This window comes from Typopeltis vanoorti, chromosome 14 (assembly GCF_054136105.1).
Source record: "Typopeltis vanoorti isolate ZY-2024b chromosome 14, IOZ_Tvanoo_1.0, whole genome shotgun sequence".
NCBI classification, from domain to species: Eukaryota; Metazoa; Arthropoda; class Arachnida; order Uropygi; family Thelyphonidae; genus Typopeltis; species Typopeltis vanoorti.
Genome location: NC_143562.1, coordinates 23,535,276 through 23,555,011, shown reverse-complemented (window position 1 = coordinate 23,555,011; position 19,736 = coordinate 23,535,276). Strand labels below are relative to the sequence as shown.

The 19,736-nt window shown below is 34.5% G+C and overlaps 1 protein-coding gene across 6 annotated transcripts in view; it reads left to right on the top strand.

The window, feature by feature from the left end:
• LOC150099303 (uncharacterized) overlaps positions 1-19,736 on the top strand; it is a 186,015-nt gene that overhangs the window by 26,370 nt on the left and 139,909 nt on the right. For 5 of the 6 annotated variants that reach the window (XR_016549329.1, XM_090403319.1, XM_090403320.1 and 2 more), the window contains exon 2: positions 2,436-2,518. The exons of the other annotated variant lie outside the window; for it this stretch is intronic. Coding sequence is in view for 4 of the 5 variants with exons in the window: in XM_090403319.1 (XP_090259445.1) it covers positions 2,438-2,518 (81 nt within the window). In the remaining variant the exon portion in view is untranslated. The remainder of the gene's footprint in view (positions 1-2,435; positions 2,519-19,736) is intronic. 6 annotated transcript variants of the gene reach the window in all.

Here is a 19,736-nt window from a genome sequence, read left to right as displayed (position 1 = left end):
TACTACAGCACTACATTTCCCAAACTTAAACAAATTCAGCAGCATCACATTGTCAAAAATCTGGGGGAACGTCATTTTTAGACCTTCAAAAAGTGTCCATCACCTCACCTATAGAGGGTGCCAGTTAGGATTATAGGAGCATGTCTTTTATAATAAGTCTGTATTTGCCTTCTTACTAGTGTGTTTGTGTACATGTGCTCAGTATATATCTCTGTTCCCATGAAGATGCTTTGGTATAATAAATTTAGTTTAATCCTTTATCCAAGTGTGAGCAAACAAAGTTTGCACCTGAAAGTATCTTCAGGACTGGGGTAAGGTGGTACAACACCAGGCAAATCGTTGCAAAGGTGGAGCAAGCTACCAACACTCCTGTCTCAGTATCTCCTATAATACAAAACACATTTCCTTGCGGATATGTCTAATGTTATGCATTAAGGGAAGGGCCACTACCCAGACTAGTTTCGACCTTTATTGAGGTCTCTTCAGTGGGAGCCAGGCCCAAGTTGTGATACCAGGCAGAAGCTTTAGCAGGTCATCTCTACCTATAGGAGTTGCCAAATGGTGTGCCACCCTTTTTTAAAAAATTACTCTGGATTTAGAGAAAGATGTTGAAAGTTTATTTTTCACTTGGTTAGAGTATAATAAATTTAGTTTAATCCTTTATCCAAGTGTGAGCAAACAAAGTTTGCGCCTGAAAGTCCTGAAGATACTTTCAGGCGCAAACTTTGTTTGCTCACACTTGGATAAAGGATTAAACTAAATTTATTATACTCTAACCAAGTGAAAAATAAACTTTCAAGATGCTTTGGTGATCAAGGCAAAATATTGGCTTAGTAATCTAATTAGCTAAATAAATTTAGTTATTTAATTATTAGCTTTTTTATTCCACTAAGCATCAACATGAGTGAAAATTAATGTTCAAACATCAATAAGAAAAATGGAAAAAATAGTGGTAGCCAGTTTAAACAGGAGAGAGACTATGAAAATTCTTACAGAAAAATCATCAAGTACTTATAACAAAGTCTACACCATATGCCATCTGTTTTCAAACCTTACAACTTCTTGCTGTGTGTTATTATATGACTACAGAGTCATAGTGCTTATGACTTTGTAGTCATAAGTACCTTATGACTAGCTATTTCATGGTTACTGTTCTGTTGAACTGGTTGCCATCATTCCTCCATTTTTTGACTTTGTAGTCATAAGTACCTTATGACTAGGTATTTCATGGTTACTGTTCTGTTGAACTGGTTACCATCATTCCTCCATTTTGGTTGCCGTTTGCACATAAACATGTGAACAGTTACTGGTTAACATGCATATGTCATCTAGCTTCAAACCTATTAAAACTTTTTAAGGTTGATCGATTGGTAGAGCCTCTGCTACTAATGGTTTGCAAAAAGTTAAGCAAGTTTGAGCATGGTTAGTAGTTGGAAGGGAATCAATCGTTCGATGCTGTTGGCACACTCTCCCTCGATGATTGGACTGCCTGGAGGTGTCACATACATAAAGTTTTAATCTGTTTTTCCCCAAGATCTAAAACATGCATCTTGCATACACACACATGTGGCACTTATATGCTGTGCATTTTGTAACCTCTTGCATGAAAATACTTACAGAAAGTCAGCAAGTACAGTGGAACCTCAGTTGTTGAACTTAATTCATTCCTGAAGGCTGTTCGAAAACTGAAACCATTTTCCCATAAGAATTAATGTAAAATGGATTAATCCATTCCCAAACACCAGATAATTGTTTATTTAAACCTTTACAACAGTACTTCATGCTTAAGATCATATACAAACATAATGAAAATGCATAAAATCTTACATAAAAAGAATAAACACAATAAATAGATAAAATATAGATGAAAATTGATTGCCTCTTTATTTTTGAGTATTGTACAGATCGTTGATTTCGCCATACCAAACTGCATAGCAAGATCCGAGACACGAATGCCATTTTCATGTTTGAATATGATTTCTTTATTCATCTCTATCGTGGTTCTAACAACTTTTCTTTTAGCTTTGCTGCTATCACTATTCTTCTGCAGCCCCATGGTGGCTTAATTAATAATAATTTATGAAAAACAACAACAAAACACAAAGAAAATTAAGAAAACTCACTGCAAATTCGAGCAGGTGTCTGCACTGAACGAAGGCTGCTGCTGCGCAACTGACGCTTTCCTGCCTTACAGCTCAGCACATGGTTGCCGTTTGCCTGTTTGGAAACCAGGGCGTTTTTTTTTTCCCGGAAAATATGTTCGGGAACCGAATTGTTCGAGAACAGAGGCATTCAACAACCAAGGTTCCGCTGTATATATTTTAGACAATTATTTAAAAAAATGCATATTATGTTAGAAATAAATGTTCATATATTTGGTTTTTGAGAAAAATTCTTAAAAGCTAATTTAATCTTTTTCTTCTTCATTCCATTAGTTATGGATCACAGATTACAACCTGTTTGGCATATGCAAGAAAATCAGTATGATGTCAGAGCTATGTACTATACTGGACAACAGGTATTCTCATGCTATTTCTTGCATACACGACTGCAAATTTTACTATAAAGGACATTGTTTTTATAATAGGTTGCCTCTTATAAATAGGGTAGAATACAGATAAAATTAATAAGATCGATTGAAACTTGTTTTATTTTTTTTCTTGATTGCTATATAAAATTGCATGTGACTTCATGTAACACTGTTGAGTTTTAAGAAACAAAGAAGAAACACTTAAGAAACAAAGGTAAATAACTGGGAGTAGATGCTTCCACATAGCCTTTTAATGAATGCAGACAGCTGATTGGGTTCTAACCTAATGTGCAATCCTCACCTTTTCCTGATGCACTATGACACTTAACAAACTATGATGAGTTGGCATTTGGAATTTAGCCAGCTAAATTGTATTTTGTATTGGCTTAAACCAGAAGAAAAAGATAGTACACCTGAATGAAATGTCATGCTAGCTGGGGAGTTGATAGGTTAGAGTAGGTATTCCACTGCAATTTACATCAGGGACTCAACATAAGCAGAATTCAAAATAGTTACTATCAAACATAAGAAGTATGAATGGAAAATAAGTCAAACTGGTTAACTATCAGGAAAAGGAAGAAGGAATTAGAGTATTCAAAACTGAGCACAAACATAATCTTCTTGAATGACAAACGATTTCAAGTAGTGTGATATGGGCAAACATCAAAATTGGGTTGTGGTTGTTTTGGAATTACAGCCAAATCAACTAAGGTGAAGCTAGTGTGTTGTGTCTGCACTTCTGGCTGGTTTGTTAGTAGGTATTCCACTGCAGTTTTCATCAGGGACTCAACATAAGCAGAATTCAAAATAGGTACCATCAACATAAGAAGTATGAATGGAAAATTTTTGCAGGGAAAAAAAACCTTCTCTGTCTGTATGACTAGCTAATACCCTTTCAGTTCTTGTCATCCTAGACAATGAATTGGTGCTGAGACTTATTTGTGTCTGTGGTCCAATAGATGATTCTTCCTGAGGAGAAGTGAAGGAATTTTTTGAGTGTTTAGAGAAAACATTGCAAAAAAAAAAAAAAGGAAAGGCTGGTCTTTATTAGAGATTTAAACAGCAGAGTAAGGAAATCAATACCAAACATAAAGAAATGGTTTGGAAAAATTTGGAGCAAAGAGCTAAGTTAATAATAATGATAAATAACTGCTGGATTTCTGTTCAAGATACTAATACCATGTTCAAACATAAAGATGTGCACAAATTCACACGAAGAGAAGATACACAAAATGTGGAAAGTCTCATTGAGTATGTTATCATTGATAGCGATGTCTTCATGCTTTCAGGAAGTATACAGGGTATTTGATGCAGGAAGTTATCACCATTAAGTTTTGAGCAGGATAAAAATGAATATCATACTGATGTGTTAATTTTTATCCTACTGTTATTCAAGAAAAAAATGGAATCTTGTTCCACAAGACTCAATTCTTGAAAACAATAACAAAACTTTGCAGAGTCATTGTAAGACTCAAGGAGACATGCGATGAAATTGTTTGCAAGTATAGATTGCAAATGCAGACTTCATGATAGACTTGAGAAGCTATAAAAAGAGGGACTCCTTGAAAAGAAGAAAGCATAAAAGTTCCTATCAAGTAAGTCAACATGCATCCTGACTTAAGCAAATACAAAGAAAAACCAAAGAAAGCTAAGCTATGTATGAAAGTAGCTAAACTACACTTATTGGAAAACTTTGGTAATAATATAGAAGATAAATATTTTTTATATTATTACTGGCTTCTAAAGCATTTTGGTGTCAAAGAAGGTAGCAAAATATTCTAGAGGCTATTGAAAAAGCTTACAAATGCAGGAGAGGTGAAATTAAAACTAAAGAAAAAGATTCATTGTGAAGAATTTATGGAGACAAAAACACACATGCTGGAGTAATTACTTTACTTATAATTATGAAAATAACTCATATTTTGACCTCCATATCAAGGTCATCATCAGGAAAACATACATATGTACAGGACACAAGCTACATGACACTACATAAAAGTAAGCTAAATCTAAATGCTTTGTTAACCTCCCTTGCAGCTGGGATGTATATGTACATCCAGCAAAACCTGGATACTATTCATACTAATTTTTGAAAGAATATGGATAAGAAGTGCAATTTCACTGTCATGTCCATTAGAAGGTGCGATAATCCTTCACGTTGAAGACAACACTTAACCAGATTACCTTGCATACATAGCTACATTCAATTACCTCTAGCAAGAAAAGCAGTTGCTTTTTGTTTGCTGGGTAACCGAAATCTTAATTATATTAGATTAAATACCTACAAGTTATATTTATTTTTTTCTACATCTTTTATCGTATAATTATAGCTTTTAATGCCATTGCAAAATACGACATCCTTTTAGACTTTCTTCACTTAAATATTTTATCACCTTGGAAGACCAGTATCATTATCAGTTTTTTGCTAATTATCTTAGTCCCCAATACATTTATTCTCCCAGAATTTGATTCAGGATAATTATTTTTGTCAGACAGTTATTTTATAAATTAATGAAAACCAATCTTAAAAAATATACAGCCCTCATCTGTTTCAAATTAGATTTTCTTTATTTTTTATTCATAATCTTAGTTCAAAGATTAATTCACAGATTGCATGAAAATTTGCACTTTTGCAATTTTGCATTATAGAGAACAGTACATAAATTTTAAATCATAACACATAATGTATGATCCTTATAATGTAATCCGTGGGTCTCTGCACTTCAACATTCTTGGTTTTCTCGAATTGCTCATTACATATTAAAATAAATGGCTATTATGAAGTAAATTTTCTGCTAGTTTAGACATTATGCGGCAGTTTTGAAGTGGCGATACTTTCCGTGTAGTTTATCATTCAAAGCATGTATAAGTGCATGTGTCAAAAGTGAGATTTCATTTCCAAATTTTTCATAGTAGAATTAAAATTGTATTTCAGCTTTGATGGATAAACACCCCCCCCCCCCCTCTGGGATTTAGCCATCGGGAATCTAGAAGGCTTCATAACCTGCATACAGGTCCTATGTCAGCTGTAGCACTGAGAGCTATGTTTATGAAGTTTGAAGAAACTGGATGACTAGGAGTTAGACCTGGAAGAGGACAGAAAGCAGTGCAAGAAGAGACATAATTGTTCCATTTTATCTGCCTTTAATGTAATTATCCGCTTGTTTTCGGCACCGCCAGCGCCAAAATTCTGCCCTATCGGCGACTTTTGGTACTAAATTTTTTTTCACAGAAATCATCTCCCCATGTCTTCGAAAGTCTCGATATAAAATTTGGTCTCATTCCGTTTATTGGTTTTAGCTACAGATGCCTCCAAAGAGGGGAAAGTTATTTTATGGCCACCCTATAGTTATACTTCTACTACTATTTTACACTAATATGTTTGGACATGTTCCCTAAGTGATTTATCCTTGTAGCAGTTGTCTGGTGAACGTTTTGAAAATAAATTCTCTGTGGGTTAAATAGGTTGATAACCCCCCCCCCCCAATGTACACAATTATGTAACACATGTGCAATATGTGTTACATAATTTTGTACACCTTTTTTTTTAAAGAATTCAAAGCCTTTTTTTAAAGATAATTGTATCAAATAATTTATAATATTTCGATAATAAAAGTGAAACCATGATTATAAATTAAGAAATTATTTTGGCATAAATACTATATCAGCCTGTAAAAGAAATATCAGTGTTTTTGTTGAGGATGTCTGCTAATCAACAATCCTGATGTATTCTGCACTACTGCTTGAGGCTCTCTATTGTGATATCTGGGGAAGTGTTCTATCTCTCTTGCCTTCCTTCCTTTTTTTTAAGATCAGAAAATAATATTAACCTTCATATCTAACTTTCATGACATAAAGATAAGACTTTTTTTCAAAGTAACACTATCTTATTAATAGCAATGAGAGTAATCCAATCCTTTAGCCTTTTCCTCCAGCTGAGAGGATTATTATTGAGTATTTCTAAGACAGATTATTTCAGAAATACTAGCAGCAGTAAAAGTAGTAATATTTAGAATTTTTTTAAGACAAAGAAAAAAATAATAACACTAATGAACTTTCTTTTCTTTGTGTCATAAATATAAACAGTTTTATATGAAGTTTTTAAAAATATTTTAAAAACTAGCACTACTGAACTTTATTTTGGCATGCATATAAAGAATTTTACATGGTGAAAATATAGTATAGTATTTCTGAAATGTAGAATAATTTCAGCAGACAACTTAACAGCTATTTTAGATCGGAAAGAAATAGTCCAGAATTAGAAGTACTACTTCGACAGATACAACATTTTTTCTTTGTTTCTTTTGTCAAAATGGTAAAATGAAGTAATAGATTTTGAATACTGTCTGTGAAAACTTTCAAATCAGTAGAAATTTAGACAGAGTAGTTATGTAATTCAGTTCCAGGAGGGGGGTGTGTGGATGCAGTTGAAAATGAATGCTCTCCTCTGGAGAGCATCAAGAGTTTTTAGGTGCACCACACTATGTGAACAGTATTGTAATCATGAAGAGATTTGGGATTTGTATATAGTTAAGAGTTAGTTGGATGTAAATTGTATAAAATAGCATCTCAAAGAAAGAGAATGTCTAGTTTTTTGGATGCTGAGGAAGCGTTGATGTGTTTATGCCAGGAGAGACTGGAGGTAAATGTTAGTCCAAGTGAGATCAGATCTTGTCTGTTTTTTGGTATATTAGTAAAGGTAGATGAAGACAAAAAAAGGCAAGACTGTGTTTTGGTGGCATTGAATAGGAAAAGATTGTCCTTGCCTCATTAAAGTATAATATATAGATCAATGTTTAAGGCATTGATTGTAGATGATCTTGTAGCCTGAGATTCTCTAACTACCTTATTACGTCTGGTTCTGCCCTGTATATTATCATCATCATGATTAGGGAGGAGACTATAACACTACCTGTCATAACTCCTTTTAAACTCATTCACACTAGATGTACTCATTGTTCTTTGAGAGAAGAATCTAGCTCTCACCCCTTTCTTAACTGCATACAAACCCAGCTTCCATGGATGTCCCCTCATCCTCTCTCCTGCCTTCCATATAAGGAAAAATTTCATCACCCAGTATTCTTTAACATTCTTTCAGAAGTTTATAGACTTCTATCCTGCTACTCCTCTTTCTTTTATTGACCACTTTTTTGTAGCCATCATGCTCTTAATCTATATTTCATAATCCCAATATCATCTTTATAACTTCTTTGCAGCCTTTTAAAAGCATCTTTATCCCTTGGAATCTAGGAGATCAAATCTGTGCATATTAGTCCAGGTGCAGTCATATCACGAGACAAAATGACTTCCTTTTCTTACATGTCATTGTTCGTTTAGCATTGCAGTTATTTCTGAGTTGTATTTGCATTTTTGCTATGTGACACTTAACTAAAAAAAAAAACTCTAAGATTCCTAGATTCATCGGATTCTCCAAGTATAATCCCAACAATATAATATGCCATTGGAAATCTCACTTTTTTACACTCGCTAACATTGAATTTACAGCCATTATCATTTACCCAAAGTTCCAACCAATAATCCTTCTATAAAGTGCTGTATGTCAGTGTTATCCCTGATTCCACTGCCTATTTTTGCATCAGTGACAGAACTATACCAGAACATTTTCAAGGGGAATGCAAAGAGGACAAATCAGTACTAGAGGTAGAAAAAGTCATCATAAACTTGAAATGCAGAAAGGCAGCTGGAGTAGATGATATTCAACCAGAAATGCTAAAGTAAGAAGGTATAAAGTTTTTCCCTGCAAAATTCAGAGGGTCTGGTCAGAATATTGAATTCCAGATGATTGGAGAAGAGCTCTAGTTCCCATCTATAAAATGGAGAATAAAGCTGAATGTGAGAATTACAGAGAAATTTCTTTACTAAGTGTTCCAGGTAAGATTTATGTGAGCATACTTGAAGAAAAGAGATTGAGAAAGATTGTGGAAGAGAAACTTGGAGAAGAACAAGCCTGGATTCAAGCCAAATAGAGGTTGTCAAGATCACATTTCACTTAGTTGAGAAATCATGGGAATATGGCAAGAATCTGTACTAAAGTTTTGAAGATCAGGAAAAGGCATATGACAAGATGCCCAGAGGAAAGCTTTTCAAAACACTACAATTATAAGGAGAAAATGGAGCATTATACAGAGCAGTACATAATCTATATTTAAGTTGTCAGTCAGCAGTTAGCATTGAAAGAAATACAGGAGCTGGTTTGATGTGAAATCACAGGTAAGACAAGGATGAGCACTGTCTCCACTCTTATTCATCATCTATATGGATAACATTTTGAAAGAAATTGGCATTAGGCCTAATATTAGAATTGAAGATGTCAAACTTAGTTCTTTGCTTATGCAAATGATATTGTACTCATAAACACATCTAGTGCAAGTCTCCACGATTCTCTGACTAAGTTGAATAACAGCTGTAATTATTGGCATGAAAATCCGCAATAAAAACACTATGAAAAGAGGGAGAAACATTGATCACATCAGCTGCATTCTGAATGGAGAGTCTATAGAACAAGTAAAATATTTCAGCTATTTAGTTACAGTGTTTAGTGAAGATGGGAAGTTAAATCTGGAAATAGACAACAGAATAAGCAAAGCTAGTATGGTGGGGGGGGGGGGCAGTTGAGTAAATTGATGTGGAAAAAAATTGATGTATAAAGAAATTGGCCAAAACACCAAACTAGCATTATGCAAGACAGTGTTCAAACCAGTTTTAAGTTATGAATCTGAGAATTCTCAGATCCATAGAAATAAAACTTATAATCAAAGACTAGAGACCACAAAAATATGGTTCTGAAAGAAATTAGGTGAACAAATGGTAGCAGTGGCAAATCATATTAAAAATGAAGACACTAATAAGGAATTTGACATTATTTGCATTCCAGAATGCATGAGCAGGGCTAATCTAAAGTGGTTTGGTCACTTAAATAGAAAGGGTGAGGAAAGGTTAGAAAACAGGTGTTTGATGCCCAAGATAGCAGGAAAGAGACCCAGACAGAGGAAGACGAAGGTCTGGGTGGACTGTTTCAGTCAAAAGTGACTTTGAAGCACGAAATGTTAGATATGACAATATTGGAGTGCTGACAAGTAATAGCCTAATTTGGAGGAAAGTTGTGAATAGAAGGTTAATAATAATGTAAACTTAATCATGTAGTGCTGTCATAGATCTTTGCTTCATTAGCAAACAACTAAACCTCTGTCCAATCTTTTCTAACTGTTCCTTTGGAGTATACACCACTGGTCACCTTAAACATGACAGATTCACCTACTCCACCATATATCACTTTCTAATACCATTCACTTATTCTAGTCGAGTGATCAGAAAAATTCTGTCCAAATTAGATGCCAAAAAAAGCCTCCCTGGTCATGATGGCATTCCTCCAATTGTCCTGAATATTTGCACTCTAGAGTTGACTCCTGTTTTCTGTGTCACATTTTTATGCTTGTTAATGTATCACCTCCCAATCTATTTCATCTCAATCTGGTTCAGAATAATAGAGAGAACCATTAACAACTAACTCTTATGTTACCTGAAGGTACTCATCTAAACGACATCCAGTGCCAAGCAATATGGGATCTCCTCACCTGCGTCACCCATCTCTGGATAAGTAGAATAGAAACGCTTGGCAAAATCTGAAGTGGTTGCACTTGATATCTCTAAGGCTTTTGACCAGGTCTGGCACAAGGGTCTGTTAAGTAAACTCCTAACCATTCAGTCTGTCCTGTGAGTTCTGCAACTGGGTTGCCATCTTTCCTTCTGGATGCACATTGAGAATGATGGTATATGGTTCCCTGTCTTCTGATTATGCAGATAATGTGCAGGTCTCACAACGTTCTGTCCTTTCATTTACCCTCTTCTTTCTGTGTGACTTGCTCCACCTGACTACTAATCCAGTACTCAGTTTGCTGATGACCATGAACATATATTCCAGGTGTGCAGTGCAAACCCATGGAAATAGCAACATTATCAATATTATATTTTGGCATTTATTCCTGTTAGAGACTCCTGTAATTCTTTCCTGGCTTTGCGTGATTCCTAAAATTAAACATGTTGTACTAATGCTTCATGAAGAAGCATTAGTACAACGCATTGCATTACATTCGCATTAATAGCCCAAGGGCAATCACAAATACAGACACCTTTGAGCCCTTTGAACAGATGTACAGATGATGCAGCAGGTCAAATTCTTAGCATTCCAATGGTGTTAAACCACCCAAAAGGTGAGGCAGGGTGTGTGCACTGTGAGACAATAATATCCAGAAATCAGTGGCCGTGATTAGTTATTGTGTCAACTAAGCCAATCGAATGTTGTCATTTATCATGAGTTGCTGTTTTTGTTTTCTGAGTTTCATATGTTTTGCATACATGAAGTGTTGATGTGTTTAGGACACTGATATAGACAAGTTTCTAATATATAATTTTTTATAAATAATTTGTAACTGTTTTTTTGTCCATATATACAATGGGGAAACAGTATTGATGATGTACTAAATGTCCTGTTTTCTGCCAGAGCTTTCGTGGATTGTATAATTATAGTTGCAGGATGTTGGAACTGTGTATAAATAAGTAAAATGAGTTATTTCAGCCTTCCTTTAGTTCAATCCAGAAAAATAATAATAATTTCCCAACTGATTACTTTTTCTGATTTCTGTATTTAAAAATCGTATCAAAATCTGAATTATCCATGTTTCACTATAGTATTTTCCAATGATAATCTAATCTCACCATGAAGTGTAAACCCTTTGTGCTTCTCACATAAATGACACACTTGAAGCATAGCTATTGTTCATTTGACCTTTATGCTTTCCATATTTAAGATTTTTTTATGGTTTCGATAAAAAAAGAGGGGATATCATAGAAACATTTAAGTTGCTTAAAGGGTTTTATAGGATAGATGCAGGGGAAATGTTTCAGCACTTGGCTAGAGACCAGAACAAGGGGTCATCCCTGGAAGTTGAATAAAGGTGTGGTTAGTAGGGGTGTGAGGACTAGATTTTTTGCTTGATTCTCCCATGATGAGTCTTCGGACTCCATGGAGGTGTCCATATAATAATAATAATAATTAAAATTATATTAATTGATAAATTAAAGTATTCAAAGTTATCCTACAATTAATTGTACTGGACCAATTAAGATAAGTGCTGATGTGCTATATACTCCTAAAACTTTTATACATCATTAAAAATGCAATCATACAGTGAAACTGACGTGAATTTTGTAGTGCAGGTTGCATAAGCCAAATGACAGCACACCCAATGTAAATGGGCATGCAACACCACTGCTGATGACAGTATGTTACATTCCTCCTGACTTGACAAACTTAGCACTACACAAACCACTACAACTTACAGACAACTTCTGCAACTTTGAATTCTGATCTCATAATCTTGTCTGTTTCATTGTCTACAAAACACATTTCTGTGAGGTCATATCAAGGCCTTGTAAAGGGGTAAAATTGACTTCTTATCTTTATGTCATGATTCATTTCAGCATTGTATTTGCAACCTTTACTATATGGCCCTTGAACTTCAATTTCCTATGTACTAAAATTCCAAAATCCTATCCTGATCAGTTTCTTCTACCATAACCCCACCAATATAATATGTCTTTGGATATCTCATCATACCATAGTGCATAATGTTACATATACTAACATCGAATTGACAGCCATTTTCACGTCTGCAATTTCAGTGTATTCAAAATCATTCTGCAAGTACAGCATATCAGCATTCCTGATCGCACTGCCTATCTTTGCATCATCAAAAAATAGCTCCTGTATGTCTCCTATCAAATCCTTCCCAATGTCATTAATGCATAGATTGAATAACAATGGACCAAGGACTGATCCTTGTACAACACTGTTCCCTTTATATCTTACAGACTCATATCTCCCACACACCACTTTTTAATATTTTCAGACAGCTGTGTGAGCGCGGTTAGCCGAGTGGTTATGCGCTCTGCAACCATATGCCTGGGAAAGGAGTCTCCTGCGTTTAATTCCCATTGCTGACGTGAGGAGCTTAGGATCTTTCTCAGACATAGCCAAGTTAGCTGGTCTTGGGTGTGGACTGCAGGGTTTTTCCTCCCTCAAGCAAGCAAACCGGCTCCATGAACACACGCTTCTACAGACATGGACTTCTCCAGGAATAAGGAATAACCAACCTATTCCGTAGGATTTCGGTTCCGAATGCCTACACCATAAAAGTGTAGGTCTGTATGTGAGCATAAATCAGGACACACACACACAGCTGTTCTCTTATCCATACTAATATTTTTTAATCCGATCCCATATTCTCCAGTTTATGCATTGTCTAGTTCAACAGTAACATTATTATAAAATCTAAGTTGTTCTAACATGACATTTCCTTAGTAAACCCATTTCTGTATGTGAGCTCTTACCAACTTTTCCAGAAACTTTTACACCACTCCAGAAATACTAATAAGTCAATAGTTAAACACATTACTCTTTGCACCACTCTTGTGCGGTAGGATTATGATGCATTCTTTTCACTCCTGTGGAATCTTCCCTGTTCTGAGACTCAGGTTATACAGCCTGTTCAAAAGAACAGTGTTCAGCTGAATACTCTATTTGCATCCATGTTAATATTGCATCAGTCTCTATTGCCAAATTCTTATTCAGTTTCTGCAATAGCTCTAGTATTTCCTCCGCATACACCTGAGTTTCTTCACCCAGTGAAGTGATAGCAGTAAGCTCAGTGTTGCACACACCAGATTTAGTTTTTAGCAAAATGGGAATTCATTAGTTGAACAGTCTCATCTGCATCTGTTACCTTTATACCATCTGTATTCAGTAGAGTTATTCTTTCGTATTCATTCTTTTACTTACAGTATAACAACAGAATTCTTTTGGGCCATCTTTAGCTTGCCAGTTTCTTTTCATACTCGGCCTTAATTTTCTGTACAGTTGTAACTTTTCTGGCCTATTCCTTATAATTTTTATAACTGACATCATTCTTATACATACGGTATTCCTTCCCCACCAATTTTTTTCTTTAGAATCTCCTGTTTTATAAGATTGTACATTCATTTCATTCCTACCCTATTTATTCTTCAAACTTTAGGGACTCTTCAAACACATTCTGATATTGCATTATTTAAGTATTTTTTTAAATGCTTCCCAGGCACTGCCAATATCCTTCCCATCCAACAACCAATACCATGGGACAGAACCAGCATAATCTTCAGTTGGTCATGATTTCATGTTTTATAGTTCAACATAAAGCTATTTCTGAATAGAGCATTCCAAAACTCAGCAAGTGTAGGTCTAATGAAAAGTATAACTTCATTTGTAGGAGAAAGGAAGTATTTTTATACAAATCTCTGTTCAGGCCAGTGTTAGATTACTGCTCATCTAGGTTTTTAATGTATGTCAAGAGAATTAAAAATATTCAGAGAAGATTCATTAAGCACACATGAATTGATTAGATAGGTATAAGAATTTGTTGGTTCAATATAATTTATCTGTTGGGAGATCGAGAGGAGTTATATGTCACTTATTAAGGATTTAATGGAATAAATGCAGTACATATAAATAATTAAACAAAACATTTAATCACTCCTGTATTTCACCTCAGTCACTGAAACATTGTCAGGGAAATAATATTAAAATTGCAAAAACACCCAAATTTGCACAAACAATAAGTAGAAAAGATTAAATTGTGTTTTAGACTGATTACATTATTGTTTGTGCAAATTTTTTTTTTTTTTTTTTTTTTTTTTTTTTTTTTTTTTTTTTTTTTGCAATTTTAATATTGTTTCTCTGACTATGTCTCAGTGACTGAGATGAAATACAGGAATGATTAAACGTGTTGTTTAATTATTTACATGTGCTATTTATTCAATTTAACCCTGTAATGAGTTCAAACCAGCAAGTAAGTCTGAATAGTCAGGAGTTATATGTATTTTATATATGTTATATGTATATGCATTTATATATATTTACATATGTATATATATACATATACAGTATATACATATGTAAATATATATAAATGACTTGCTCTCACAGACTTCCAATCCTATCCATAGCTTTACCGATGATAGTATACTTTATTCTTCCTCTTCATTTGACAAACCTTTCATTGCTCGTATTTATTTAAATATTTAAAAAAGACTAATTTTATTTATTCTAAATTCAGGTGAATTTATTTTAATGTAATTTCTATTATTTTTTCTTAATCCCAGAAGCCAGGCTGATGTATGTGTCAGTAAAATCTGTCCAGCTGGCTGACACTGTAGTATGTGGTACACAATAAATAACGGAAAAAACTCACGTAGAAAGATTATTTATTAGTATAATTTTCGCCTGTGTGTCACAGGCATCCTCAGTACATTAAGCTCAAAATTAAACACTAACTGACAATTCCAAAAAGCGCCACCTAAGTAGCTGGTGTAAGATAACTAAAAAGGTCAATAACTTTCCTTAAAAAAAAAAATAAAATAAAAAAAAAAAAAAATTAATATAATAAAAAGTTAGGAAAGATTAGCTGATTTGTAAAGTACTATCTTCCATAAAGGGGACAGACGTAAGCCGTCGGATCTGTTTAAGTTAGGAGAATGGAGTAGAGTTTCACATGTTTCTTTATAAAGGCGTTCCATGAGAAACTGACTTTTGTGAAGAACTCTTGTCTTTCTCCAATGAATTCTGTGTCTAGTGAAGATGGCATGTTCAGAAAGTCCAGACTTTTCAGGTTTAAAGTATTCAATATAAGATTGGTGTTCTTCTAGCTGAATAGAGGCAGATCTTCTTGTTTGTCCGAAATAAGATAATCCACAAGAGCACGGAATCTGGTAGACACCTGGATGATTAAGATGTGGAAGCTTGTCCTTAGGAGAAGTGAGAAAGGTGGAGATTTTTCTAAACGGTCGAAAGGCAACAAAAATATTCAGTGGTTTTAAAACTTTTGCTATACGTTCACTGATGCCTTGTACATAAGGGATAGTAATGCACTTTATTTCCTCTGTGTTTGAAGAGGAAGACATATTAAAACTACTCAAAGTTCTTTCAATGAAGCAATTCTTATAACCATTAGATAGAAAGGAAGAAGTTATGTATTGTAGTTCTTTCTGTAAAAGATCGTCTGTAGAACAAAAGGAGTGGGCCCGATGAACCAGTGTTTTAATAGTTCCTGCCTTTTGACTGGGATGGTGATGAGATTCCGCATGGATATAATGGCCTGTATGAGTCTTCTTTCTATAAACTGAGAAATGTAGGTTACCATCTGGTTGGCGAAGAATTAGAAGATCTAAAAAGGCTAACTGCTTATTTGATTCTATTTCTAGGGTAAACTTGATCCTAGGATGAAATGCGTTTAACTTAGTGAGAAATTGTTGAAGTTCATCAGAAGAGCCATTCCATACAGCAAACATGTCATCGACATATCTGAACCAATGCGTAGGTCTGGGAGAAATATTGTCAAAGATACATTGTTCAAAATGTTCCATAAAGAAATTGGAGATAGCAGGAGAAAGAGGATTACCCATTGCTGTTCCTTCAATTTGTTGATACAACTTATTTTTAAAGGAAAAATAACCAGAATTTATTACAAAATCAAATACGTTTACAATGTCCGAAGGAAATTCTTGTTGTAGTAATTCAATACTTTCCGAAAGAGGCACATTTGTAAATAAAGAAACAACATCTAAACTGATCATGATATCTGAAACGTCCAAATGAAGATCTGAAATTTTATTTTTGAAATCCAAAGTATTTTTTATATAAGTATCAGTTCTTCTAGTTGAAGAGGAGAGTAAATTAGATAAAAATTTTGAGATTTTGTAAGTAGGGCACCCTATACAATCTACGACTGGTCTCAACGGAATGCCTGGTTTATGAACTTTCGGAAGACCATACAATCTAGGTGGACGACCGAAGAAGGTTTTAAGTTTTTTCTTTTGATCTTCATTCCATGTAGATACATTATCTATAAGAGAATTAAGTCTCTTCAATTGACTCCGGGTAGGATCCGATGTAAGAGGCCTATAAGTTGAATAGTCGCGAAGTAAAAGAGACATTTTTCTCTCATATTCCTTCCTATCTTGAATCACTATAGCTTTCCCCTTATCAGCTTTCGTAATTATTAAATTATTGTTATTCTTCAGTGATTTCGATGCTTTAAACTCAGAGTAAGAAAGATTAGGACGAGGAGGCTTGGCATGAAAAAGAATTTGTGCACATTCAAAACGTAATCTGTTGGCTGTTTTTTGGGATAAGGATCGAATACCCCTGTCTATGTTATGAAAAAAATCCATAATTGGCACCTTATTCGGCATAACAGTGAAATCATATCCTTTTGATAAAACAAAACGTTCACAGTCTGTTAGCAGACGTCCATAAACATTTATGACTACTTTATCTATATCAATAGTATTATTACTGGATCTAGGTAAGCTGACTAGTGATTCAAATTTGTGTTTTAGCTTGTCACGAGAATCATTAAAGACCTTTAAGTAAGAACTCAAAGATATGCGCATTACAGTAGTAAAAGTTTCAACAGTTAAAACAGATTCCAGAGCATTTTTTATATCCATAATTTCTTTATTTAAGATGGCAAGAGATTTTTTAGCTTCGTGTAGCTGAATATTTAAAAGAGACTTACTAGCTTTGAAGTAGATCCGATGAGCTTTTGGGGACCTAAAAACTTCTTTTATTTTACAACAGGTTGGAATAAGTATTGGTAAAGTATTGGTAAAGAAGGCCAAATGCATTAACAGATCCTTAAACAATGTAAGATGGCCCAGGTTATTATGGTAACCCTTTATGGGAGATAGTACTTTACAAATCAGCTAATCTTTCCTAACTTTTTATTATATTAATTTTTTTTTTTTTTTTTTTTAAGGAAAGTTATTGACCTTTTTAGTTATCTTACACCAGCTACTTAGGTGGCGCTTTTTGGAATTGTCAGTTAGTGTTTACTTTTGAGCTTAATGTACTGAGGATGCCTGTGACACACAGGCAAAAATTATACTAATAAATAATCTTTCTACGTGAGTTTTTTCCGTTATTTATTGTGTACCGATATGTCTACTCACGGTTTACCTCTTTTAAAACTTACTGTAGTATGTATATCAGATAGTATGCAGAATTTTAATATTGCAGTTGAATTAAAAGATAATTCAATGGCTGGCCTGGTTGGCTGAGTGGTTAGCATATCCACCCTTCAGCCAGAAGGCTGTCGGTTCAAATGCCATGGGTATGGATGTTTGTGATTGTCTGTGAAAATACTGCTGGTGGTGGGTGGTAGATGGCATTAGTGTAGATGATGATGGTAGTTGCGGTTCGTTGTAGTTCGTGGATTTGAGTCGTGGAAATTGAGAGTTGTGGAGTAGGTGTCATGTAATAATAATAATAAACAAATTTATTACTTTGTTTTAATAAAAAAAAGTTTATTTACAACTCTTATTTCATGGTCAGTAAACTCTTTCACTGAATGGGGGAAAATATAATTTTGATAATTTTTTTTTAAATCTCTACACAAGAACAATTTTCTTATCAGATTAAAAAAATTGTTCTTATGTATAATTTTTTTTAATGTGATAAAGATTAAGAAAATTGTTGGAAGTTTATTTTGCACTTGGTTAGACTATAATAAATTTAGTTTAATCCTTTATCCAAGTGTGAGCTAACAAAGTTTGCACCTGAAAATATCTTGACGACTGAGGCAAGGTGGTGCCTCTGTTGGCAACTTGTAGCAAAGGTGGACCAAGCTCTCATCACTCCTTGTCTCAGTATCTCCCACCATGCAAAGCACATCTCCTTGCAGACATGTATAATGTTATGCATTAAGGGAAGGGCCACTATCCAGACCGGTTTCGACCTTTATTGAGGTCTCGTCAGTGGGAAGCAGACCCTTCTTCAGAATACGTATTTACCTATGTGATGGTACACTGGTTGGCAACTCGTATAGGTAAATATGACCTCTCCATTGCTTCTGCCTTAGTGTCACCACTTCTGGGTTGCTTCCCACTGACGAGACCTCAATAAAGGTCGAAACCGGTCTGGGTAGTGGCCCTTCCCTTAACCTCTCCATTGCATTATACGTCTGCAAGGAGATGTGCTTTGCATGGTGGGAAATACTGAGACAAGGAGTGATGAGAACTTAGTCCACCTTTGCTACGAGTTGCCAACAAAAGCCTCACCCTGCCTCAGTCCTGAAGATATTTTCAGGTGCAAACTTTGTTTGCTCACACTTGGATAAAGGATTAAACTAAATTTATTATAGTCTAACCAAGTGCAAAATAAATTTAATAATAAGGTGGTACACTGGTTGGCAACTCGTGTAGGTAAATATGACCTCTCCATTGCTTCTGCCTTAGTGTCATCACTTCTGGGTCTGTCTCCCACTGACGAGACTTTAATAAAGGTCAAAACCAGTCTGGGTAGTGTCCCTTCTCTTAATGCATAGCATTATACATGTCTGCAGGAGATACTGAGACAAGGAGTGATGAGAGCTTGGTCCACCTTTGCTACGAGTTGCCAACAGAGGCACCACCTTGCCTCAGTCCTGAAGATGAAGATATTTTCAGGTGCAAACTTTGTTTGCTCACACTTGAATGAAGAATTAAACTAAATTTATTAAGAAAATTGCTTATTTACTTCAATAAATTATTTAAGAATTATTTATCTCATAAGTAAATAATAAGTCTTATGAGGCTAGATTTTGTTTATTTTGAAATACCAAAATGAATTATTGCATGTAAAAGAAAAGCATATATCCATAGTTTGAAAAGTAAGACCTTACTCATATCATGTTTTAGGATGCAGGGAGCATTTATAAGGAATTCACAAGTGAAGATGAGTTTTCCTTCTTCAGAATAAATAGTGTCTAGAAAATGTATGCATTATTCGGAATGTGTGCTTTATCTATCTTGTGGCCTTAGCTTTTTGCATAATCCAAAATTAGCAACTAGAGTAGCAACCCTTTGGATATGTTTTGCACTGTTTGAATATTCTGATTTATTTATTTTTCCCTTTTTCTTTTCAATGCTAGATTGTTTAAGGACTTGATTCATCAACACTTAGCAAGCAGCCAGGTAACTGCTATGTAATACATAAAAATTCATCACAGAAAGATTTAAAAAAATAAAAAAAGTATCTAAAAAAAAAGTGTTTTTTTAGTCTATAAGAGAAGACTGTTTTGCTGTATGCAGTATAATTCATTATAACGATTATTCT